The sequence below is a fragment of the Stegodyphus dumicola genome, chromosome 3, assembly GCF_044657685.1.
Source record: "Stegodyphus dumicola isolate Sdum_Otavi_A_Nest chromosome 3, ASM4465768v1".
Taxonomy (NCBI): Eukaryota; Metazoa; Arthropoda; class Arachnida; order Araneae; family Eresidae; genus Stegodyphus; species Stegodyphus dumicola.
This window is the reverse complement of record NC_140770.1, coordinates 154,619,591-154,647,538: the sequence shown is the minus strand read 5'-3', so window position 1 is coordinate 154,647,538 and position 27,948 is coordinate 154,619,591. Positions and strand designations below refer to the sequence as shown.

The 27,948-nt window shown below is 31.3% G+C and overlaps 1 protein-coding gene across 2 annotated transcripts in view; it reads left to right on the top strand.

Annotated features, from left to right (window-relative positions):
• Mcm10 (minichromosome maintenance 10 homolog) overlaps positions 1-27,948 on the top strand; it is a 135,151-nt gene that overhangs the window by 69,485 nt on the left and 37,718 nt on the right. For both annotated transcript variants that reach the window (XR_015040318.1, XM_085813517.1), the window contains exons 9-15: positions 2,701-2,790; positions 7,555-7,722; positions 8,928-9,004; positions 9,462-9,673; positions 11,896-12,025; positions 24,936-25,063; positions 25,625-25,738. Coding sequence is in view for 1 of the 2 variants with exons in the window: in XM_085813517.1 (XP_085669643.1) it covers positions 2,701-2,790; positions 7,555-7,722; positions 8,928-9,004; positions 9,462-9,673; positions 11,896-12,025; positions 24,936-25,063; positions 25,625-25,738 (919 nt within the window). In the remaining variant the exon portion in view is untranslated. The remainder of the gene's footprint in view (positions 1-2,700; positions 2,791-7,554; positions 7,723-8,927; positions 9,005-9,461; positions 9,674-11,895; positions 12,026-24,935; positions 25,064-25,624; positions 25,739-27,948) is intronic.

The window sequence follows — 27,948 nt, the reverse complement described above, 5'->3', positions numbered from 1 at the left end:
TGTTACTCCCGAATGAACAAATTAGTTTTCAGTCACCTCATATCATTTTCTTTGCATTCTAGGATTTTGGAAAGCACGAAGCAACAGGTGTCTTTTGAGGACTAACATGCCATCTAGGTCAAAACTTTACACAGTGCTTCCACAATTCTGTAAAGTTTTGACCCAGACGGCAATTTTGAAATCGATGAATCTTTCTGTTGGGAAAGGGATAAGTGCTGAAATAAAAATTTTAGCTAAACAGAGATGAAGGAAACTCGAATGGAGTAAACAAAGAATTAAAAAGAAACTAATTTACTTATATTCAGTTCTAGTGCAGGGTCAGTAAACTCCTCATTTCTTCATGAACATAATATTGAACTCTAAACAACTTATAAATTAATCATAAAAATATTATTATTACATCATAAACTGTTATAAGAAATTCTGTCATGTCACAAAGTATAAAAGGAGAAGTGGTGCTGCCATCTATTGGCATGGTACCCTCAATGTATATACCGGTTTTAAAATTGTATAAATAATCTTCTGTTAATTATCACTTCTGACTGAAATGAAGTAAATATATAAGATTTAGCATATGTATGTCATATATTTGCAGATTTTGAATTTTTTCTTCCAATAGAATTTATGAATTTTCAAATGTGATACCTTGGAGTGAGGTATATTAATTTCATAACTGCAAAATATTGAACATTCATAGCATGGTGCTGCTATTCAGAATAGAAAGGAAACACTAGAAACTTAAGATTATAGCTTTTGGTATTGAAAAATTAACATTTTTTAGGAGGTTAAAAAATTGACAACTATACCGGTGCCCTTCAAAGGGTTACGTGCGAAGAACATGATATTTAATAAATAAATAACAAAACATTAAAAAAACTCTGGGCATAATATAAAATCTGAAAGATTTCAGATTTTTATTAATTTTGGTTTTTATTTTATTTATTTATCCCCCCCCCTAAAGCTGAAACACAGAAAGCTCACAAAAACCATTTCAACTATTTCAAGCTGATGTATGAGATACGATTTTCTATATAGAATGAAATTAAGTTTCCACAAGTTTTTCATTTTATTTATAATTTTTATTAATATATCATAAACCCCTTTTCCCTCCTCCCTTTTCAGCTTATAAAAATAAAAAAATGCTTCCACTTGAAATAAAATATTTTTACTGCTGCAACAGCAGATTAAAATATGCAAAAAGTTTATTTCTATATCTATGATATAGATATGCCTATGTAGGCAAAGTTAAAGAGATCTGTATTCTGTTCGTTTTATCTGTAAATGATGTATTTTATCATTTATTTTCTGTATTTTATTGAAACATTTATATCTAGAGCTGTGTTAAAGTGCTTAAAGAGCAATGAAAGTTATTCTTGGGCAGCCTTATGACTAGTTTCTACTAAAATGTTAAACCGTTTCTCAAATCACATATTTTAATATAATTGTCCAAGAATTATTTGGTATTTTATAATTACAGCATACCTATATATGTGAAAATGTTAGTCTTGGAGTGTAGAATTATATTTAAAACTGTATAACTTTAGTACTATTTAACCTTTTCTCGATGGCGTACCTTTGTTTAAGATGCTCATGCGGGACGGAAGGGAATTGAAGGCAGTCACCGTACAGGACGGAGGTTTTGCATCGCTGAGCCTAATTTTATAAAACATTTCAGAAAAAAAAAAGTTTCGCTTCTAGCATCATAATTTTTGGTATCGTTTTAGATTATTACTTGAGCTCTTATATATGTTAAAATTAGCACTTAATAACGTTTTTTTCTTTATTTTACAAAAAAATATACTTAAAAAATTGCTTAACTTGTAAAATAATTTTCGGAAGCGCTATTCAAATTATTCCAAAATTTTAATTGATAAAATCCATCAATAAAGTTTAAAATTAATAAAACAACACAATAAAGACTATTTACAGTAAGAAGTAACAAAATTTAAAATGAAGACTGTGGTAAATCTCTAAGTATGGAGAAGTATCACTTTCTAACTCTTAGAAAAAATGTCACTTTCTAACTCTTTAGAAAATGAATCATCACTCTCATCTGCGTTAATAAATGGTTCATTGACCATATGAGGGTATTCTTCGTCTGATAAATAGCGCCTTTCCACCATAATAGACTGGATGTGAGGCTTTCCGCAGTAAAAAGAGAAGAAACGGAAGTATAACTGAAGGCAATGCAAAACATAACAATACTCCACATACTAGCCCTAAAAGACCGTACATAGCAAAGGGAAAAATAAAATAAAAAAAGGAATTGGATGTAAATCAGACGCGCGAATGTTTTCATTAGCACACAGCGATTTAAAGAGCTCACCTCTGTTTACGCTTTCCCTCCCCCCCCCTCGCAAGAGCTAATGAGTAAAATACCAAAGTCAAGGTCAGGAAGCTAAAACTGTGTTCATTTCAAAAGTAATGGACATAGGATGTCATCTACTGGCCTTCAGAAAAGCGTTCCAGCTTAAAATGCGTATACGCATCACCCATCCTCTGAATGCAATCTCTAGCGATGCGTGGATGGGACGCCTGTTCTTCGGGAATGCGTATTTAGGACGCCCGTCCTGAAAGGGTTAATTAATCTTTTAAGTTGAAATTTTAAATTGAATATTTTATTTAATTTCTGTTGAAATCTTAGTGAAACTATGAAGTAAATAAGTTCTCATATTTATTCATTTCATTTATTTATCTAAGATATTCTGGTAGAGAGCCGAGTTTTAAGAATAAAATTTTAAAGGGGCAGAACTTCTTTTATGGAGGACAGATGTTTACTGCACCGGCAAAGTTAGTATTTGATGCTTTAAGCTTTTAATATAATTTAGCTGTATGTAATATCCATATTGATGTAATTATTTCTTATATATTTATTTTTATATAAATAAACTTTTGCTTCTCATAAATAATCGGTATTTCAGAAATCCTGTCCTTAAGTTTTATTAGTTAGACATGCAAAATATTTTAATAGAAAGTAAGTCTCTATGTCTGTTAAAATGTCTAAAACTTGTAGCTTGTAGCTTGAATATTTATTTACTGATATATTATTTATTGTTTCTCTGCTCTAGAAATGTTATTTATGTATATATATATTTAATTCTTACATGATAATTAATATCTTAAGTATTTTAAAGAGATGGCAACTTTTAGTTTTAACGAATTTGAATTAAAGTGTTAAATAAGAATTTTTTTCTTTAATTTTTTCTAATACATATCATATTACTTTACTGTAATCTTATTTAATATATACAAAGAGAAAGAAAAAGAGCAAGTTATTCATAAGCAAAATTTTTTATTCTTCATGTTTGACAAATCTAAAAAGCAATGGAATTTTTTGGCAAATTTCGTGTTAAAACAATAGCATGTGATAAGAATTTTTTTGCTTTTTAAATTATTACCTTGATTTAAATTAGGCTATTATAGGTTTTTTAAACTTTGTATTGCTGGTATTGTTTTTCATTTTATTAATGAAAATTCTGTTGTCTTTGCAAAATGCTATTGTTCTTGACAGGTGGTATAATACCATGCAATGTTTTTGGCAGTTTTTATAATTTAAATTAACTTTTTTATGTATTACAAGTAAGATTCAAACAATAGCATATGTTTTTTTTGTTACCCAAGAAAAGGAATAAAAAAATGTTTTCCATATTTGCCATTTTCTTACTATTGTAGTTGATTTTGTGCATTCAATCTAAATTTTGTAATTTCATGTTGACATTGTTTGTTCTAAACCCTTTGGAGTAAATTTATTTCCAAAATGTAATTTAGTTTTTAATTAGTCCTTTAAAAATGTTATTTAAAATTTTCAGAATCTTCCAGATATTATTTCAAAAAAGCAATAGATTATGTGAAATTGTGGTCTGCTTCCTGATGAAGAAATACAGCTTTATGACTTTTACTTTTTTTTTTTTCATTTATCTCAATTTCCAATGTTTACTTATTTATCATTTTATTTTATCTCTTTCTTCTTGTGGGCTTGCTAGCCATAAAGAATTATGAATCGTTCCTAGAAATTTCTTATGTATCATAATACTTATTATCTTTTTAAATTTTCATTTCAATTATACACATGCAGTTATTATCTTTTTAAATTTTCATTTCAATTATACACATACGTATATATATATAAACATAAAGCATCTAAATTTATTATTAAATTGGAATAAAAGGAAGGCAATTCCTCTATAATATAATAATTGCAACCGTGTATAAGAAGTTTAACACAATATCCAAACAAATCCAGTTAACGAAAGAATTCATAGTAGAACTAATTCGAAAAATAAAAATGCAAAAGGGAAAATATACAAAATTATACAAATAAAAATTAGTCTCCTTTCATTGAAACTCCAATTCAGAACTCATCAGGGGAAAATTAATTAAAACTTCATAAAAGTCAATTGCAGTCAAAAGTCGTTAATCCGGACTCGTTGGGACTTCGGCGATTCCGGATTATAGATCATCAGTTTAAGTCTGGTAAGATAGCATGCAGAAATTCTAAAATTAAAATATGAAACCGTAATTTATGAAATAAAGAACAATTATGATCTAAAGGGTATCAAAATAAAATAAAAAAAAAAAAAAAAAACTTAATATTTATTTGTTTACTTTCTTCGCTATCGGAAGCGAATTATAATGAGGAGGAATTTGATTTAAATCATATCAAAGACGGAGTACATCGAGATGAAATACTACATTTAGTAAGGAATTATAAGCCAAATAAAATAAAAACATCTGCCCTGAAGATAAGGATAGTGCTGACAGATCAACTTCCAATTCATTGCGCGGCGCCGCGTCCCCCCGCCGCAGAGCAGCGTGAAATTGATAAACAGATTTTGGAATAGTTAGATAAACAAAGGATATGCCTTTATGATGAAAAAGCAAAGTTTAAAGTTGTAAAATTAAACATTTAGCAGCAGTAGTAATAGAAGCTCCCTAAGGTTATGTGCTGTGCAGACATTGAAGACAATAAAAGGTTTTAAACTTAACCAATTTATTAACAATATGTATAAATAAAAACATAATGAATAAATTTAAACAATATCAGAAACTTAGAAAAAAATATAACAATCATTATCAAAAATTTCATATATTAAATAATATTTTACCTGATTTCCAAAATACTGGCATTCAATACGCGAAAAACATATCCTAAACAGAAGTTATGTGGTTTTAAATGAAATTAGCTGCACTGTCAATAAGTCCATGCTTCAAGGTCAAGAGGGCACCTGAAAATTAAATTAAATCCTTGAGAGCACTTGAAACTGGCCTAACGCCGCTCACTGTAGTTAAACACGAGGAATCACAGCTTAGAAAAACATCGCCGCTAAGTTATGTTAAATGCCACCTTCATGAAGAACATGGCTGCCGACCACGGCAGTCACTCACATCATAGCCTCTTTTGAGAATCCAGGAAAAGTCATCTTGTAGAATGGAATCACGGAACTTATCCAGGAAAAGTCATCTTGTAGACTGGAACCACAGAACTTATCACCGGACTGCACACATCGCAAGACGTCTTCAATAGGGGCTGGAAACTGCACACCAAGGAGCCAAGAAACAGGAACTAGAAGGAATGAGCCAGAGCGACGCGAGATACTTATACCAGAAGTAGGCATGACGTCATCTCACGGCAACCAATCAGCTATCGACACGACTCGGCTTTCAAGATGACGTAACATCAAGTTTCGTTTTTGCATCTTAATTAGGCTGAAACAGTCCGTTCTTAATACAAACAGTGGCCGTGAAAAACGAAGTAGAAGTAACTACTATATCCCTTTAAAATAAGAACTAAACTAGATAAATATTTCAAGGAGGAGAGATGATGCAGAAAAAGGGTTACAATAAGTCATATTTTCCAACACTTTATCCATTTTTTGCAGCAATTCCACTTTTTGTTTAATGGACTTCGAAACATACTTTTGCTTTGTAGATTCTTTACATATTAGTAAATATATATCGGAAATTCTATTTGACATAATCGAAAGTTCAAGCTTACTTTTATAAAACTGGTCTTAACAGTCTGCAAAAAATAATAAGCTGGATCCAATTCGAAGATTAAGGAACAATGCAATCTGCAACGTTAACTGAATTAGATAATTTTAGCTTAGTTTATACCGTCTGTTATACATTAAACGCGCATGCATAAACGTATTTTGGGCATGCGCACATGCATATTCACAGCCGTAAAGGTCTTGCGTCAATGCGACGCATGCGCAGAAAGTTTGTAGCTTTGAGGTCCGGATTATAGATCATTCCGGATAATGGGTGTCCGAATTAACGACTTTTGACTGTAATATGTCTTGTTATCCTGGTACATTGGAGATCAAAAACCATAAAAAGATTTCATCAAATTTTTTTAAAGACTCATTCATATAAAACCAAAAACTCAAATCTCAAGTGTAACAGAATTTTCCCTACACATTTTTGAAACACTTGGAACATAGCATTGTGCCAAAATGGCAATTAAAAAACCATAGAATTTTACATTATGTACATTGAAATTAAAAAAAAGGGGGGGTTAAACCAATATATGCTATTCCGAAATTCAAAAGCAAGTATAAATAAAGAGCAAAACTAATAGTCATTTAAACAAAACTAAAAAATTGTGAGGTCCCTGATTGTGCTAAACTAAACTTTTAATACCAAGAAAGCAAAAAAAAAAAAAAAAAAAACTGTACATAAAGATTTCTATAAATAAAAAATATTAATAAAAAAATGTGAGCTTTAAACAGCTAAAAATTGAAAACCTATTTGAAACAATAATTGTAAAAAAATTGAAGAATGCAAACTTATTGCAATCTTAACATGACACGAATAAAAGTACTGAATTCTAAAGATGAGCAAACTGTGTTCTTGCTAAAGAAAATGGAATTCAAACTGCTCTGGAGAAGCCGAAATTTTGTAATTCTTGGAAAAAGTATGCGATAAGGCTCAAAATTAAAAAAAAATTGCATTCAATTTTTCAATTTCTAAAGCAAAAAAATGTCTTTTTTTCTATCTCCTCCACTTGTTCCTCTTATTGTTTTGGTACAGAATCGTCTAAGTTGACTGTATACTGATTTGTCTTTATCTCTTAAATTAGTCTGTAAATAAGAATTGAGCCTGTAAGGTAAAGTGATTTATTTTGTAGTGTGTAAATGGATTCCTTAAAAAGTCTTATTTTGATGTTGGGAATAATATCCATAAATTTGAGATTCGAGTTTTCGGTTTTATACGAATTTTAAAGCCTTTACTAAAAATTTGATGAAATCTTTTTACGGTTTTTAATTTCAAATGGACCAGGAGAACGAAACATATTAATCGACTTTTATGAAGCTTTAATTCATTTTTCCCTGATGAGTTCTGAATTGGAGTTTCAATGAAAGAAGATTAATTTTTATATGTATAATTTTGTATATTTTCCCTTTTGCATTTTTTTTTTTCGAGTTTGTTTTACTATAAATTCTTTCTTGAATTGGATTTCTTAATTAGATATATATATATATAGTTTATAAGTAAATTGTTATATTTATGAATTTTCTTTTAATAAGTAATTTTAATTTATTGAAAATACAGGCAGCCTTCAAAATCTTCTTCCAAAGATAAATTAACTCTTTCAAGTCTTCCTCTGAAACGAAAAGCAGAATCTGTAGAAAATGAAGAAAGAGTCAAAGGAATGAAAAAGCTAGAAGATATGTATGGTCCTGAAGTTGTAAAAACTCTAAAAACTAAATCTGAATTCTTGTAAGTTCTTTAAATATTGGGTCAGTCCATAAATTCATGCACATTTTTGGTAAATTTTTAAATAATATAAAAAAAACACAATTTAACATTTTAATCAATTATATAGTTTTTTCCATTATCTACAGTATCTTGCCATCTTACAGGCAGCTTTTTTATGCCATTGCTGTAGAAAGACTGGTTTTGATGCAAAAAAACTTGAAAGTTCATTGTGTACATCCTGTTTAGAATTTAATTTTTTTACCAGTAAAAATTTTATAAGGCATGAAATAAGTGAAAATCACTTTGGGCAATATCTGGGGAGTAAGGAGAATGTGGCAAAAGCTCCCAATTAAATTCACTAAATTTTTGCAGTGTTGTTCGAGCCGTATGCGGTCTAGCGTTATCATGATGAAACAACACTTTCTTGATATTCACTAATCGTAGGCGTTTTTTGATCAATTCTGAGTTTAGACGGCAAAGTTGTTCACTATAAACTTCTGAATTAATCGCTTGATTTGGTTCTAACTGTTCAAAACGTCCTGACTAGGGTTCATCATCAATGCTGCTTTTTCCAACTTTAAAAGCCCACCAGCGGCCGAGTGGTAAAGTCACTGAACACTGTTAGTTCGGTCCGAGGTTCGAATCCCGCGAACGGGCTGGCTGCATGGGTGTTTTCGTGGTTTTCCCCATGTGTAACGTGTATACGAGCCAGTTTCCCTTAGAAAGTCCTCCACGAAGGCATCCCTCCCCTTAAGCAGATAGCCCTAGTGTGCTTTGCCATAATTAATTACACCAACACCAACTTTAAAGTTTTTAAACCATTTCTGGGCAGTCTTTACACTAATGATGTGTTCACCGTGTACACTATTAATTTTTATCGCTGCAAACCTGGCAGATTCACCACACGAAAATAAAAAATGTAGCACAGCGCCTTTGTATTGATTATCTATATTCATCTTCTATGGGTACTAAAATGCATGTGATCTTTACGAAAGTTGGTGATGAACTGGATAATATGTTAGTTAAATAATGACAAGTTTCAACAGGTTCAAAATTGTATTGTTTTAGTAAATGCGTCATAGTGAATTCTGCACACACTCTTAATGCGCACGAACTTATGGACTGACTGACTCAATACTTTCTAGTTTTTTTTTTTTAAATTATTATTATTATTATATTTCCCCCCTTAAACTGCATGGTTTAATTTTATATAATATTTTAAACAGAAATGAACAGCTGGCTGTACCATCAGCAGGATCTAGAAATCTTCTCCAACATTTAGTGGGAGAAAAAATGAAAAAAGGTTTGCACCTTCATGTTTTATATTATTTTAATCTGCATATATATTTTTTGTGTACAATCTTTAATTGTCATCTAATTTGGTGGTTCTAAATTTCATGTTATCCGTTTATTAGTTTAATTTTTAAATGTTTAATTCATAAAAAAATTAATGGCAACGTAAAGTTAATGAGCCTCACTCAACATTATTGAACTAAGAGATAAAAATTATCAAACTACAAGGAAAATTAAAAAAGAAAAATTTGAATTTAATATTTACCAAAATCGCATAAATGATATTAAAAATATGCTTGCTTAAAATTCTCTATATGTGATTTACTTTTCAGGCAGTTCTTCTGTATTTCATACTTTCATTTTCATCATAAAAAATGTGTATATTTACACCATTTTTAAGCATATTTGATATTTTTATCATATGATCTTAGATAACACTTACTGGAATTTTCCCTCTTTCACTTCAGAAGGAAAAGTTCAGACAATAACTCCAAAAGAGCTTCTGAAAATGCATGAAAGGCAAATGAAAGAAAAGTTGCTCACCAAGGCAAAAAGTGATAGTTCTATTCTTAATTTAATACCTCAGTTAGGAAAAGACTTAACTCCTGGACAAGATGTGATGTTTGATATTTCAACACATAAAGCATCTAAAATTATCTCTCAGCAAGAACTTACGAAGGTTAGTAATAACTTCTTTATGGATTATTTTTAAGTAAAATAAAATTATGAATTACTAATAGTTTTTGAAAAAATGTATTTTTATACACAAGCATATTTCATACGCTACGTAGGGTTACTTTACCTACCATTCGACGGCACAATTTCAGACCTTGCTGTCAAATAACATACCTCTCCCATTGCATGCAATATGGCCTTGGGTTAGCCGTAACTTACATAGCTTATCTGTTGTAGTAGTAGCATCTGGTATAGTGTGTTTTCAGTGCAGTGGTATGTAAATGAGATCTAACTCACCTATGTGTCGACATTTATGGCTGGATTATAGGTGTGATATTTAATCAGTGTAATGTGTGGTTACATGGCTGGGGTTTTGAGCAATGCCTAATCATGTCGAGACAATTCTCTTGTGTGCCTTCTACATGGACACATCGACTTCATGGTGCATATGTGGGGCTGATTAAAATGCCAGCTACTACCACTACCACGTTACAGCATCCTAGTTCCAGAATATACCATATAACTAGTATGGACCCTATGCCACAAGGCTGAAAGACGTTACACTGAAAGACAGCATAAGGCATCTATGTGAACCCATATTGGATCCAAGTAGAGCACGTATTGCAACGGAAGATGGTGCACTGAGCTGTTGAAGATTGATTTCATACCAACAACCACTCTGTAATTGTCTTGCTGCAATATTTTTATGATCATTCATTTGTGTCATTATATCAATTAAATTTCATTTCGATCTGATGTTTCCTTTTTCTGTACTAATTTTGTCCATATTAAAAAGAATGAATTTATTTGAAAAAGTGATAAACTAATTTGATAATGGAAGTTATTAGATGCAATACAGATTTTAACACCATATGCCTTTTTAAACAATAATTTATATCATATTTTTTTTTATTCTCTTTATACATAAAGTCCATTTCTTCATACTGAAGTAAGAACACAGATTTGACATACAGATTCAGGAAAATTGGTATATTAATCTAATAGTTAATAGGTTAATAAGGGAGCATAAAACTGCAGAAATATGACAGGGCATGGATTCCACAAATTTGCAGAAGTATTTCAATATGCAATGAACATATATTTTACACAAAACTATCCATACTTAAGTTGTATTTGGATGCATAGGATTTTTCTGTTTTATAATGGTTGTATGGCATCCCAGATGTGTATAACAATGAGATCTGATGATAATTTAGGTAATCATAACAAGACTCTGAACTCAAATAAGTGTTCCTTCAGCTGCACATGTTTTGTTTTGTTTCTGAGTTTATTATTTAAAATACAAATTTAGCTATTAAATGTGTTTTCAATACAGGTCTTTATCAGCAGATATAAAAAACTGTGCCATTCAGAGAGTTAAATGAACTCCATGCCATTACAAAGCCACCATCAACCTGTGGTTTCCTGCTGACATGTGGGATTAATGGTTTTATGAGTTTTCTCAACACATGTATACTTTTATTTGCCTAAAGTAGATGGACATGTGACTTGTAAGATCATATGATAGGCTACTCTTTTTAATTATGAAGTATTCAGTGATGATGTTTCTTAGTCCAGGTAAATCTATATAATTCTGTATCTTAGATTCATCTAGGATACAATTGTATGTTTGTTCTCGAAACCTATATTAAGGAAATAATTGGATAGTCCAATGAAATTCAATAATTTCATTGTTCCTTTAACCTAGATAGCAAACATATTATGTGAAATGATTCTTGTCACATTCATCTGCGTTCATTTTGTAGTGAAATTAAATTTTGCTGAAATTCTTGTACTAGCAATTCACCATTGAAATGGTCATATGAGAAAATTCAAACTTTAAAATGCTAAGATACAACTCTTAAGCACCAGCTGCTACGATACACTGAAAAGCATTTAAATAGCGATAACTTATTATTCTAACAGCAAAAATAGCTCTAAAAGTTACCATAGATAGTCCTTTTATATTCACAGTGCAGGTAGTGGGATTGCAGTGTAATCTGCGTAGACTTGTTGTATCACTTTTACACTGTATAAGTCACAAAATAAATAACATTACAAAAATTCACACTTTTTTCAATTGCTTATTTTAAAATACTACCTATTTCTCAGGTATACCTTTAACTTGCCTAAGGATATTTCCCAATAGTACTGAAATTAAAAAATCTTAATACACTCTTGAATATATTTTAATATTTTTATTATTAAATAAATATTATATTTCAGTTTAGAGCTATTGAAAAAATTAAAAACAAAGGACCACTGAAGCGAAAAGATCCAAACTCTGTGAAGCCATCTCCAGAAGGATCTAAAAAAGTTAAAGCTGTACTTGATAAAAGTCTTGAAGAAGAAAATGGTAAAATTTCAGAAATTGAACTTGACGTAATTTATACTGCTGAGTTTTAAATCATGCCGGGAATACATTTTGTTTCTGGGAATATTAAATTAGAATAATATATCAGGGTTGCCATGATACCTGGAAAATTGGAAAAAGTTGGAGAATTCAAAAAGTGACCCCAAAAATCGGGAAAAAGTTGAGGAATTTAAATATTTTAGTCAAAATCTGGAAAAGTCAGTGAATTTCATACAGCAATCCCTCCCCCCCCCAAAAAAAATGAATTTTGCGTCAACGTTGGAAGTGATCACTTTCTTGGCAAATTATGTATCATGTGAGTGTCATTTGCAGCTCCAGTCTAGTGGCGTAGCTAGGGTGGGGCGAGGGGGGACATCTGTCCCCGGGCACAGCATTCAGGGGGCGCCAAACTGATGTTACAAAATTTTAAAATGAAATGTTTTCTATTCTTGGCACAGAGAAAGGGGCGCAAAATCGTCACTTGTCCCCGGGCGCCGAAAACCCTAGCTACGCCTCTGCTCCAGCCAGATTGTCTTTTAGAAAGGTAAAGCAAATTTCCATCAACTTTGTCTTCCAGTAACCTCAAGAATCGAGAGACTTGCATGTGCAGTGCATGTTGAACTGAATAAAATACCTTCCCATTTTTTTATAAAAAAAATCTGTTTAACCCCAGTATATGGTACACGCAGGATTTTTCTACCTTATGATGAGCAGTAAATGGGTCATTTTGGTGTTGCTGAAAATTTACAAAATCGTGCCAAGGCCGTAGCTTATACTAGGATTTTACCACAAAATCTTTTTTCTTTTTAATAAATGCCTCATTTGTCATTTTGCAGTAAAATAAAAAAATAGTAATCGGTCATCTAGGCTAACCATTTACTATAACGTATTTGCCAAAATATCGTTGATTATTGTAATTCAATTTTTTTAAGTAATTAACTTTATTTTAATGTTATTTGTATCATTTAATACAGCTTCTTCCCTCTAAATTGATTTATTATTATTTAATAATACTTTCAAATTTCAGGCAATTTTCTCTGGCATAATCCTGAAACTAATTCTAGCAGTATGATGACATATTATTACGAAATTCAAAGCACATATTTTTTGCTATATACAGTACAAAGTCCATAATCCAGACTCTTCGAGACTTCAGCAATTCCACATTAGTGGTTTTTCCGGATTATAGATGATCAATTTAAATCTGGTAAGATGGCATGCAGAAATGATAACAATTAAAAATATGAAATCATAATTTATGAAATAAAGAATTTTTATGATCTAAATGGTATCAAAATTTACAAAAAAAAAAAAAAAAAAACCTTAATATTTGTTTACTTTATTAAACATTTCTTTCAATGTAAGTTGTTTAAGATGTTTCCACAAAAAATTCAAAAAGTTCCTTTTTCTTGTGTTATATATTGTGGACTTTCCAATGCCATACTTCTCGTATAATTTTGAGATGGATAAGCCTTTATCCATTCTTTGGAGTAATTCCACTTTTTGTTTAACGGACATCGAAACACAGAGAATGTAGATCCTTTGGCAGCTCCAGAGTTGGAAACTCTTTTTGACACAATCGAAAGTTCAAGCTTAATTTTTATAAAATTGTTCTAACAGGCTGCAAAAAATAATAAGCCGGATCAAATTGGAAGATTAAAGAACAGCGCAATCTGCAACATTACCTGAAATGCCTTAGATAATTTTAGCCTAGCTTATACCGTCCATTATACATTAAACGTGCAGTCGCATTAAGTTTGTAGCTTTGAGGTCTGGATTATAGATCATTCCGGATTATGAACGTCCAGATTACGGACTTTGTACTGTATATATATATATATGTGTGTGTGTGATATTTTAATGCATAGTCGTGCTGCCTGAGTGGAAAGACAAACAGATGATGCTGACACAGATGAATTTTGAAGAAGTCCCCATCTTTATTTTCATGCACATAAAACCATTGTAGGTTATTTATCCAATCACAATGAAATACAGTAAATCCTATGTATACTGATTTTAAAAGTAAGACGTAAGCATTTTGGATAAAACAGCAAAAGCAGTACAGAGGTCTTTGCAGGGTGGAAGCTAGGGAAAGGAATGACGTTGTTTCTTGTGTCAAGAGTATTTATACTAAGTATGAGGTATAAGTGCAGCTAATCTGTGGTTGTTTAATTTTAGGTTGTTATATAACATGGAAGGATTTGGAATTTGGGAGAACAGATGAATTTAGGGGGAGAGTACCAAATCTAGAATAGTTAATTTTGAGATCACTAATTAAAGCAGCTATCATATTTTGTTATATCTTACATATTAACCCCCTTCAAAAGAAAGGTCAGGAAAAGAAAAGAAAGTGTGGCAGAAAAGTATTGGTGAATAGTGAAGCAAGAGAAAGTTTATCATATGAGGAAAGACATGAGGAAGCATCAAGGACATAGCCTGCAGGTTTTTCTATGCCCTGTCATGATTCATGACCTTTCTCATATACAGATTACAAAGTACCTAGCCGATAATTTACAAGTATTACAACAATAATATAATTTGTAACTAAACTAAACAATAAATTAACATGCATTTAATTTTTGAAGTGCTCAGTGTCTTTTGAAATATCACATTCGATAAAGTTGCCAAGGATGGTAGTGGGGTGAAAGTTCCCCAACGGATGTGTACAGGTTGTTCTCCAGTGACTATGAAAACAAGAAATTGTGCTTATCTACTGAATGAAAGGAATGACATAGTTTCTTGTGCCAAGAATATTTATACTAAGTCTGAGGTATAAGTACAGCTATTAAAATAGTTAATTTTTAAATCGCCAATTATTCTTAAAGCAGCTATCGTATTTTGTTATATCTTACACACACACATATATATATTGGCAATCAGGCACATGAATGAAGAAGCTTAGCATCTAATGATGACAAGAAGTTAACTGCTTTGATTCCACATCTTTATTCAGTTCAAGTGGTAGATCATTCTTCTTTTAGATTATCCAAAATTACATATGCAATAGTAATTTAAACTAAATAGGATTAACTTTAAATTTACTTGGCACGAACTCTGCTTTTATAGTATCGGTTACATAAAATGCCAGAATGTTCCCGAAGGTACTGGTCTAGGGGGAAGATCCTGAAATCGCAGAAAGCTAATTAGAGATTGCCTGTTTGCATACAGGAAAACCATCGTATTTTTTTATATTTTACATGTATAATATGTAAGTCATATGTAATTGGCAAATGTTTGTGTTTTCAAGTGGTACCATTATGAATTTATCTCTCAGCACAGCCAACGTGCACTATGTGGACAGACTGGAATTTCCTTAAAACACACCTGGAAAAGCTGGAAAAATCACAGAATTTCATTCTCCTATTTGAGTGGCAACCCTGATATATGCAGTTCTATATTAATCTATTTGTATACACTCTGTATTGCATTTTATTTGCACTGTATTATTTTATAATTTGTATTACATATATTTAAATCAAATAGATTGTATTATTACTGATTGCACAATTCCAAATCATAACGGATTTTGCTTTGTATGAATTTAGTAGCCAGTGCTTTTCTCATTCCAGCCAGTACACATTGGATTCATGTGTCTTTTTAATTTAATTATGAACACAAATTAATAGTTTAAAATTTAGTAAATTTATGTCATTATCAGATCAGAAACAGGCTGATCCATTTGCATCTCTCAATATACCAGTGCCCTAAAGATGTACCAGACAATGTAAATTCTTCCTTTATTGCATTTAATTTTTATATTTATGCACTTGTTTATTGAATTTCAAAACAGACAGTTTTTTTTATTTTATTTTTTCATATTTGTTTGTTTTTCATAATGGTTTATTGCTTTTGTGAAATAATTTATTTATTGCCAACTCTTTATTCCAAGTTGAATATATATTGAATTTCAATTTTCGTTTTTATTTATTAAGATTTATATATATATATAAATCTTTGAAATTTAGACAAATGACTGCATAGTGTTCAGAATGAAATCTTATTTCAGACTTAGTTAGTTTTAGTTCTCAATGCATTTTGATTGGATAATTAATACAAGCGTAAAAGTAATTTTAGCTGTTTGAATTTTAGTTCCATTTACAACATCAGTGTTATGCAAGAGTCATATGGCATGGATTAATCTTGAAATGACACAAAGCAGAAAATGATTACTATTTTTAGAATAGAGAGGGAGAATAAATTTAATTTAAGCATTAAGAGGCTATTGCTAATTTAAATTACAATTTATATTTTGCATATATGTATATAATTATGAAATTATATTTTTTAGTTCTTAAATCTGATAATCTTTTTATAGTTAGACTTTCTCACAGACCTATTAGTTTTAGCATTTTTGGCATCTTGGGCAATCTGTAAAGTTAATGTCACATATAAATTAAACATATAAACAATTCAAATACAACTAATAGCAAGGTAGATATTATCTTTCTATAAAAATTTGTATGACGTGAGTTGTCTTGTAAAGAAACTAATCCCCACATTTATAATATAAAGTTTTGTAGCCTCTCTGATTTTACACAAAACATTTGTTTCTGTATTTTAAGAAATATTTTAGGAAATTAAGTCACCAGATTTTAGTGGTAGACTGCCTGTTTTTCATCGCATCAATTGGCTTTTAATTTTTAGCCTGTGCTAAAGAAAATGCTTTCCAGCAATAAATGAAATTTATTAAATTAATAAACTTAAATTGTGCAAATTCAATTCATCCCGTAATAATTTTTAGCATAAGTTTCATCTTTAAATTTTATTTTATATGAATTTTTTTAATCTGATTTAGGCATTTGTTACCATGTCTGAACTTTTTATGAAGATTAAACCATGTTTAAACAATTAATATCTGCGTTTAAATTTGTTTTGCATGATTTATTAGTAAATTTATTCACACAGTAGTATGTTATTGATTTTATTTTCATCATGTTTAAAAGTACTAAAATAATCTCTTTCTTGAAGAAAATTCTTTCACAGTATATCAAAAATGACGCACTTTAAGGATCATAAAAATAAGCAGGCAAGTATAAAAAAATATCATTTAATGATACCTTTCAAATGTTTAATCATACAGAGTATAATCCAGATTAGAATATAAGTATCTGAAAAATATCTTGGAATTACTTTGTGTTACCAAATGGCAACATAAATCATAGAAGAATAGGAAGAATTGAGCGTTACCACATGGCAGATATAAATAATAATATACAATGCAATTTAATCAATCCATATCTCTCCTCCCTATGTTAGTGAACCGTTCACCTCTCTCCGTCTCTTTTTCTCTAGAAATATAACTGTTCTGTTACCATTAGAAATGTAATTACCCTACAAAAATAAATGATATTGTCAAGAAATCATTACTCTGTGCAATTGCACATTACATTTAACAAATACACTGCCTTTCAAAAGTTAAGGGACAACATGTTTTTGGTGTCTAATTAGAGAGTGAAGCAACATAAAAACAAGAAATTTAGGAGACATTTTCACTAAACAATTCTTTAATCCCTTAACTGCCGCAGGCGTATATGTACGCCTTGCTCAGCTGATGTGTTAATTGCCACGGGCGTATAACTACGTCCTTCCAAACTACTATCATTTGCTTTGCGCTGCTACCCGTAAAATTATTCGCAAAGCTTTGGAATGCAACACCACAATGACCTTGACAAAGTATGCGAAGGAGGATACTATTTCAAAGAGGGGGGAATTGGAGAGAGGGATGTTTGCCGTAAAAGTAATGACTGTGCGGTATTGGCTGGTGCTGTTTGAGTAAAACGTATTTTCTTTTATTCTGTGTCCTCCATTTTTATTTACTTTCTGTAGTAAGTTCCAGGAATAAAGAAAGATATAACAGATTTTTCAAACCCATTTATCTTTTTTGAATTATTTTTTGATGAACTGCTTGGGCTTCATATTGTTACTGAAACTAACCATTTTGTAGACGAGTATATGAACCAACACCTTGCAAATGAAAAATCAAGAACAAAATCATGCCATTCAACCAGTTCAGAAGAAATATGTGTTTTTTTAGGCATACTGATTTCATAAGGTATAACACTGAAACCTGATATTACACTTTACTGGTCTAAAAATGAATTGATCAAAATTCCATTTTAGGGATCTTTTTTATTATAAAAACATTTTTATTATACTCACATCTTTTTATTATACTTTTACTTAAAACATTAAATTTTGTGCTTTCATTTTTTCTTTTATTCTTTATTTTGTGAGCGTAAATAGTTTTTAGAAAGTAAAACTTGCACTTATTTTACCCCTAATACATTGCATAACTATGCACGCCTGTGTAAAAAACCATGGCACTGGGAAATGAATCTTGTACATTTTCCGCAGCAGTTAAGGGGTTAATAAACGTGACATAGAATGTTTTCTAAGATCAACACAAACATGAATTACAACGAAACATTGCACTCTTTGCAGAGACATCCAATCTTGGGAAAACAGTATATTTAGGGAGTTTTTCGAGGAAAAATGTGGGTGTAATATTGCAAAAATGGGTTCTAATAAGGAATGTGTTCACCACTAGCTGCAATACATTGGCAGCACCGATGTTCCATGCTGTCAGTTAAGTTTTCGGTCAGTGAAATGGGAAGCAACGATTAGACACGAATTAATCCATATTCAAGCTCATCTAACACCTTGGAGGAGGATTTAAAGCAGCAAACTTAGGTAGTCTCCCTAGGTAGTCCAAAAGATGCTGTATTGGATTCAGGTCTGGGGATTGAGCTGACCGTTCCACCCACTCCATACCATAACCCTCAGTCTATTCTTCATCAACCCAAGCTTGATGCGGTGGCACATTGTTGTCCATCAGAAGAAATCCAGGACCAATAGCAGCAGCATGTGAGTAGATATATTGATCAATTATCTCGTCTCGATATCTCACACCGGGCAAAGTTCCTTCATGGACCACATACAGGTCAGTGTGACCACCGAGAGATATCCTAGCTCAAACCATTATTCTACCACCTTTGTAACTGTGTCATTTCACAATGTGGGATTGGTTGTATCTGCCGTGTTGTCCCCTCCAGATCAGCTGACAACCTTGAATTACTCTTCCATGTGAACCTGGACTCTTCTGTGAAGAGAACAGAAGCCCACTGTTGAGTGGTCTAGGAGACATGTTCTCCTGCCCAACATAAACAGGCAGCTCTGTGTCCTCGGACAAGGGGACACAAACAGTTGATCATCTAACATACAGGTCTGTATTGTGCAGGCATCTGTGCACTGTAGTAGCTGAGATTTTTGTTCCTGTGACCACTAAATGATCTGCCATGAGCTGTCACTCCTCCTTTGGGCCAAAAGAGCTAAATAATGGTCTCCTGCAGGTGTTGTAACTCTTGGTCTGCCTGGAACATGTCTTGTAGACACAGAATCCTCGGATTCAAACTGATTCCATAGTCGCTGGATTACACTGCGAGAGAAACTGAGACATCTAGGAGCATCAGCTTGTGACATCCCCATTTCCATCCATTCGATCGCCCACTATCTCAACAAATCAGGCGAACGACTCCCGAATATTGTCAACAAAATTGCTAATAGCAATTAAATATCAGCACTCATGAACAAAACTTACAATTTTTGCATTTTTTTCGAACTGTTACATAAAAGTACTAGCTATTGTTTTTGCATACATTTTCTTAAACTCTGTCACTATCATGCATATAAATTGTGAATTTAAATGTTACCGACATTTTTGTAATGATGGGCTTTGAAAAACATGCTGTTCCTTAACTTTTGGAGGGCAATGTATATTAATTAAACAATCTTTTCAGTCCAGTATAATTCTTAACTCTTCAGTTATAATTGTTGTGACTTATCTCACTTGTCTGACAGTAACATCAGGATAAGCTCACGATATTCATAGCAAGGCAGCAAGACTGCACCTGTCATTGGCAAGGGCCTTGAGCACCATACAGGCAACAGTATGACTTCACTCAGTATCGTTCTCAGTTTTGATGGAGGGTGCAGGTCTGAGGATCTTACAGCTCTCCTTTAGGATTTTGATGCCAAGTTTGTTCAAATCTCTTTTAAGTACTTGGGTAGACCAACAGTGTGCAAAATTAAGAAATAAGATGGGGGGGGGGTCGTACAAAGAAGAGTATAAAAAAGTATGGAGTATGGGAAAGTTTGTTTAAATAGGCATATAGATGCCTAAACAAATATTTATCTTCAGAGCTGATCATGAGTTCATCATAATTCTTCTTGGTAGGGTGCAGATAATCAAAAAGTACCACTATATTTTTGTACAGAATGAACAATTTTGATTGTTCAGCGTTTCAAATTTCTTCTTAAAGATACTACCTACTTTTTTGAATGGTGTTTAGATCAAGCATCGGCAATGGCACATGGTACAATTCTCAGCTGCACTCTACAAAGTTATCAGATAAAGATAGATTACCCTATCTCTCCTCTCTGGGCTATCCCACCTCACGCATTTTCTCACTTTTAGTTTGGTTTGTCATGCCAATATACAAGCAGTGAGTAGGATTTCAGTCGAAAGCAGAGTTTAGTTTGATGAATGCTGTGCGTTATAGGTTACTTTTAACTTTACAACATGTTCTTAGTTTTATTGTAAAAACTTTTTTTTTAATTATTGTGATAATTCATACCTACATATTTGATCAAATTGCCACTGAAACAGAAAGCTTGATGTTAGTGGTTTCAAGACTCTTGGACAAATGAATATGGCTTTATACAACAAAAAAAGTCATGCTGTATGTGTGTTTTGTCACAAAAGCATCGTATATTGCACATCGAGTGTACAAAGACATTTTCAAAATAAACAACCATCCACATTTCAAAATTCTTATCAGAAATGTGATGTTATAAAAAGGAGCTGTTATTTGATATAAGACACAAGTCAAATTTTGTCAAACAGTTGGAACCAAAGCTTCAACTGATTGAATTTAGTTTTGTAATTGCTCATTGTGTAGCTGCCCAAAGCAAATCTTTCACAGATGGCAAATATATGAACACCTTAAAAAAAAAAAGGTTGAAATATTCAGCAATTTATCAAATTTACAAACAATATAATATACTGAATTCAGGAAATACTGGCTTATGTGCAAACTATTGATAGACGAATAACTCAAATGGCAGAGAATGTAGCAACAAAACAGAAATCTGAATTACGAGAATTTGTTTCATTTAGCATTGCTCTTGATGAAAGTAATGTTGTGAATGATGTTGTGTGGTTTGTAGTAATTGCAAGATATTGTGATAAAGATCAAGTTTATGCAGAATTATACAGCTTGTTTTCTCTGTTTGGGACAATTAAAGGACAGGATATTCTTTTTTCATTTATAAATTATTTTGAAAGTAAAAACATTAATGTAAATAAAATAGGTTTTGACCATGTGTATTGTGTGTAAGAGCCAGTTTCCCTTAAGAAGTCCTCCACAACCTATGAAGGCATCCCTTCCCTTAGGCAGATAGCCCTGAAGTGCTTTGCCATAATCAAGTAAACCAAACCAAACCCTTTGTAACTACTGATGGCACTGCTGCAGTGATTGGCAAGAAAATGTCAAGTTTTGAGCTAAAATGAGTATCATTTGCAGGAACTTTTGATTTATATCTTTAATTTGAAGAAATCTACAGCTGACATAGATTGCTTGTAGAAGCTTATGGTAAGGCTGCCTTTAAGTGAGAGAAGTTGTGAGTAGTTTCAGAAGTTTAAGAATGGCGAATATGACAACAAAGACAAATACCATAGCAGAAGGAATGAAGTGTAAGAAGATGCAAAATTGAAAGCATTATTAAATGAAGATTCATGTCAAAGACAAATAGAACTTGTGCTTACATTAGGAATGACTCAACAGGCAATTTTACATTGTTGAAAATCATTAGGAAATTAGGTTCCTATGAACTGAAGTCAAGAAACACCGAACATTTATTTTTGAACATTTGAAATGTTGCTTGCCAGGCAGAGGGGTATTTTGCATCATGTAGTCACTGGTGATGAAAAATATATCAACTGTGATAACCCAAACACGAAGAAATCATCAGGACCAACCACCTGGCATGCTTCAACATTGACTGCCAAGCTGAATACTCATGGAAAAAAATCATGGTGTGTATATGGTAGGATCAACTTTACATTATGTTTTATGAGTTGCTCAGACCATTACTAGGGTTCTCAACCAAACACCAAACACAACTGATGAGACTGAGCTGAGCACTCAAAGAAAAATATGCTCTTCATATTCCAGACATGACAGAATTATTCTCCTAACATTCATCCACATGCTGTCGTACCGGTCAAAACCTACCTTGGAAACACTAATATGAGAAATTTTTCTTTCCCATTGTATTCACCAGACATTGCTCCTTCTGATTACTACTTGTTTCAATTGATGACGCACGGCCTGCCTGAGCAGTGCTTCACTTCATATGAAGATACCAAAAATTGGATTGATTTCTGGATAGCCTTGAAAGATGAAGCATTCTTCCAGCATGGTATATTTATGTGCTTCCAGAATGATGGGGAAAAGAAGTGGCTGGTGATAGACAATACTTTGAATAAAACATAATGTGTCATTCTTTCACAATAAATTCCCAGTTTTTTAATAAAAAAAAAAAAACAAAACTGTGGGGACTTATTTGTACTCCTAATAATTTCATAGATTCTCGTTCTTCATTGGTACACAGATAATTAAATCTCTTTTGGAAGGCATGGAAAGTGCATATGTAAATCTTCACCTATACAGTTATTACCCATAGGTTTAGTTGAGGTAATTTCTTGAATAAGTTTGTGTCATGCATGGAGCACAATAAGGTTTTTCTTAATGAGGACATTAATGAAAAGTTCCACAAATTGAATGATATAGAATGGTTATGCATCTGACTGATACAACTAAATATCTCGATGAACAAAACTTAAGATTGCAAAGAAAGAGCCAAACATTACTTGAACTTTTTTAATATTGGAAAGACTTGTTCCTGTAGTATCTATAGAGTGGATGCTTGTTAATTTGAATTTGGTTAATTCGAACTAATCCAAAGGCCCCTAAAAACTTGCATTGGAATAAATAATAAAAATATCTCATTATTTCGAACAAAAATTTTATCACTTTGGTTAATTCAAACTAAGAATTTGACAAAAAAAAATTTCTTTTTCTTTATTTAATGGAGAAAATACATGCTGTATTTATTATTTTGTGAGTCAAAATCATCTGTGTTTCTTTTCTGTGTAATGAGACAGATGTCTGCATTTCTAGACTATTGCACTTCCGCTGAACATTAGTGACTATTGTCCTGCTGTCCACCTTTTATCAGTGCTAAATGGACAAAGCTCCCCAGCCTAATCTGTTTCTTTGGATTCATTCAGAACCCTTTATGAATGGATTGGGATGGGAGGAGAATCATTTGTATATCTGTTATCAGTTTTCTTAGAATATCAGAAAAATCTTGTCTTACTAAAGATTTTAACGAGCTGTGTCAGTTTATGTCTGCACATAGAAAATACAAAACTGTAACTTTGAAGAAAAAGAGATTTTAAAGAAAGTAAAGAATGGCAAATGTAAAACAAAGTTAGCAGCTGACTATGGAATTAAAAGGGAATATCTTATGAATTTATTTGAAAAACAAGGAATCAGTTTTAGATCCATGGGAAAAATCTAAACTTGCTAGAGGAAAAAGACGCATGAGAAATACATCCCTTTCAGATCTAGAAAAAGCTCTATTGGTATGGTCCCAGGAGGCTAGATCTCAAAATTTTCCAATAACTGGACCTCTATTGCAGGCAAGGGCTTATGAATTGGAAAATCAAATTAGGTATTGAAGATTGACGCAGTAAAGGAAGGCTTTCTCAATTAAAGTCAGGGCACAACATTTCTTATCAAACTCTATGTGGCTAAAGTTCTGATGTAAACAAAAATGTATGCGCTGATTTCGGTAGGCTGTTGGGGCTTTTCTATACTTACCTTATGAAAAAATTATAATGCGGATGAAACTGCATACTTTTATAAACTTTTGCCAAACAAGGCATTATATTTTAAAGGAGATGCTTGCATAGGAGGTAAAAGCAGTAAATAGAAGATAACAGCTTTAGTTTGTGTTAATATTGATTGGAGCGAAAAGTTTAATTATTAGTGATTGGAAAGTCTGAGAATTCACTGTGTTTTAAACTATTTTGAACACTGTCAAATGATTATGTATCCAAAACAAAAGCATGGATGACTTGAGACAACTTCAGTAACTGGCTAATAGGAATAGATAAGCAGTTTTCTGCGGAAAAACATAAAATTCCCTTATTTGTGGATAGCGCAGCCTGCCACAATACCCTTCCAGAACTGAGTTCCATACAGGTTGGATGTTTGCCGTCAAACATAACACAACTACAAATTTGCCTGCTCCTAGTTTAGAAGCATGTTTCATTCATTTGTTTTCCAGCAATAAGTGAGATGGATTAAATTTTCATAATTTTCTTTATTACTGCATTGAATTTTTAATAAATATAATTCAGCATTTGTGTTTATTTAACTACTAGTTCATTAGGTTTGATCAGTAAAAATAAAACTTTGATTTCACTGGAAATCTATTTTAATTTTTATAATTAATTTGCAATTTATTTAATTCAACATATCAAAAAATCAAAATACTGTGCTAGTACACTTCGATAGTTTTGTTATAACAGACTTCAAGGGCTTCCAATAAACTAAGTCCATTATGCTAGTTGGTAAGTGCCATCACTAATTATCTTCATAAAAATAACCACCTCCAGAGCAAAACGAGATTGCATGAAATTGTGAGTAGTAGTTTTAGGATATACTGTATTATTATGCAACAGAGTTGGAAATAATTCTTTTAAAATAGTTATGTGTGCGTGAAAAAGAAAAAAAAAAAAAAAACTAAACTGCCTGTATTTATAATTTTTTTCGTTTAATTGTAGAGTCTCAGAAGGAATTAGAAAAAGGTATGTTGCTGATGGATAGCAAACTAGGGAGTAGAGAACTAAATTCTGAGAGAATAAAAGAAATATTAAATAGGAAATCAAGCCATGCACATGAAGTAGAAATGGTGTGTTTTCTGTTTTTAATCTGTTTTCTATATAAAATTAATAAGTACAAAACCTAGATTAAATATTATGCTGACACTTGTTGAATATTCCAAATTATTAATTAATATTAGGACGTATTAGAGATTAAATATTATATTACCCAGACTCTTGTTGAATATTAGGAATTATTAGAAACCTTTCACTGCTAAAATAATGCTCTGATTGAGATGTAATAATAATTTAAGAACTGGCAAATTCCTTTTTAAAGTTTTTTTTGTTGGGTAGCTTTCCAATAAATTTTTACCTTTTTATTAATATAACTATTTAAAATCTGAAGTATTTTTATCAAGCATTTTAGTATTAATAGAATCTTGAATTATTATTTTATTTTATGAAATAAAGAAATTATGTATACTGATACTGCTTCAGCTGTCTAATAATTGTAATGCATTAAGATTGTTTTGATTGATACCATGATTGAAACACTAATTTAACAATAAGTAATATTTATATATGACTGAGAAGATTTATTTACTTTGATATGTGTAAATATTACTATACAAATTTTTATCATTATATAGGCAGAAATTGAAAGAGAGGAAACTTACTTTAATAAATTAGAGAAAAAAGAGCAGATGTTGGAGAAAATGGCTTCAACTAGAGAAATTGTCTGTGATGTTGTTTCTTGTAAACAAGTGAGTACATTCTCAATTAAACCAATTATTTAACAAGATGTTAAAGGCAGCATTTTATGTCTGCTGAGATTTGAACCGAAAAATGATTAAATAGAATATTTGGAACACTAGGCAGTGATTTATCCTTTTTAAATTTGATATCAGTTGCAAAAAATTATGTTAGCTTTAATAATTTACATTTATTTATTTTATCATTATGTGATGAATTAAAGATACGCAAATATTTATGTAAATAATGATAAATTGTTTTATACATTCAGAAGTGTAAATTTAGGTAAATAAAATTTAATACTTTAATTTCATTTAATAGTAATTAATTAATTTCTTTGTTTTGTGAAAGACATCAGAAGGTCTATAGTTGGTAATGTATTCATTCAAAATTCTTTGATGTTGCTTTTATACCCTTTTAAGAACTTTTCCTTAGGCCTTTTTCTTCTTTTATAATATATAAAAAATGTTAGCAGTTATAATTACATTAATAATTACATTATAAAGCATAATAGTAGTATAGTATGTACAATTATTATTGTAAAATTGCATGCAAAAATTTTTCTCTCTTTTTTTATATACTGCTGGACAGTTGCTAAATAATTCAGACATTTTTCATTATAATTAATGATAGACATCATTTAAAGAAATGATACCTGACATATATTCAATACGAGTCCTGAAATATTGTTATTATGCAGAATGGTACAGGTATTGATAATCCAAAACAAAATCAGTAAAAGAAAAAATTAGGCTTTTAATCAGGGCTGGATTTCTTCCAGGGCAATGGAAGAAACTGGAAAAAACTAGAAGAAATGAAAGAAACTGACACTGATGTAGCTGTGGGGCTGCTAAAAGGGACAAGTTTATTAATAACAATTTTGCTTATTTGAAAATGAATGTTATAATACCTTTTCAAAAAAAGTGCAAAAAATTAGTTTTCTCCCAAAATTTTGTGTAAAAACTTGTTTAAATTGATTAGATATATATTAGTTATGAGCATAATAATAAAATGAAATAAATAAAAAAGTCCCCCTCCCCCGCTCCTTGGTGGGCAGTTTTGATCTGTATGAAAGCAGTTTATTAATCCTGCTAAAAATACATCATTTGAAAAATCTTATTTGACTTTGATGCTATCTGCACTACACTAAATCTTGTATGGTAGAAAGGAACACCATTTATAAAATTTCATTTGAACTGTTAACTATAGTTGAGAAGCAAATTCAGCAGCATTAGGGCAAATTTTGTACCCATTTGATGTTATACATCAGTGCTGTATGTGAATAAAATGTAAATATAAATAGCTTGTTCCAAATCCAAAGCTCAAAAAATTAGTTTCATCCACTTAGTAGAAGAAACATATTTCTTCTGGCCAGTTTTTCTATAATTTTTTTTTTTTTTTTCCATGAAAGAAACTTCCTTACCCTGCTTCATACAGTGTATCCCAGGCATACAGTAAGGGATTTGGGCCTGTAGAATATGTACACATAGCTGTCAACTTTCCTGGTTTTACTGGAAGATAACCAATTTTTTGTAACATCCCCTGGTTTCTTTTTAGGAGTGTTTCCCAGTAGTAAATGAAATTTATTCACTTAATGAAACTTAAATTGTGCAAATTTCATTATTCCCCCTCCCCAGTGATTTTCAGATTTTTTAACTAAATTTCTACTTGATTTGAATTCATTTAGTCTTTGTAGACATTTGTAGAACTTTATGTGAAGATTCAATATATGTTTAATCAGTTAATATTTGTATTTAATTTTGTTTTACATCAAGATATAGTAAATTACTAAGTTTATATCCACACAAAAATATATAGACTACTTATTAAATTTGTTTCCTTTGCAGTTGAAAGTACTTTAATAAATAAAAGCTTCCTTTCCCTACTCAGGATTTTTTCAGTAAAGGGTAAGAAAACTACAAAATGAAATTAGACAAAGAATATAAAATTCAGGATGCTGAATTAAATACTAATATATTTTTTAAACAAAATTATTTTATAAATAGTCAAGAGTTATAATATTTTATAAATATCAAGAGTTATAATATCAATTTAATTCAGTTTGGAGTTCTTTTGGTTAGGTGTCAGCATGCAATGCAAAGTACTTCTGGTTTTTCATTTTTTAAGGTTGGCAGTTATGTGTATGTCATGCAATCAACATCTTTCTCCACCAATGTATCGAACTCTTATGCAATTAAGCACTTTCATTAACGAATGGAAA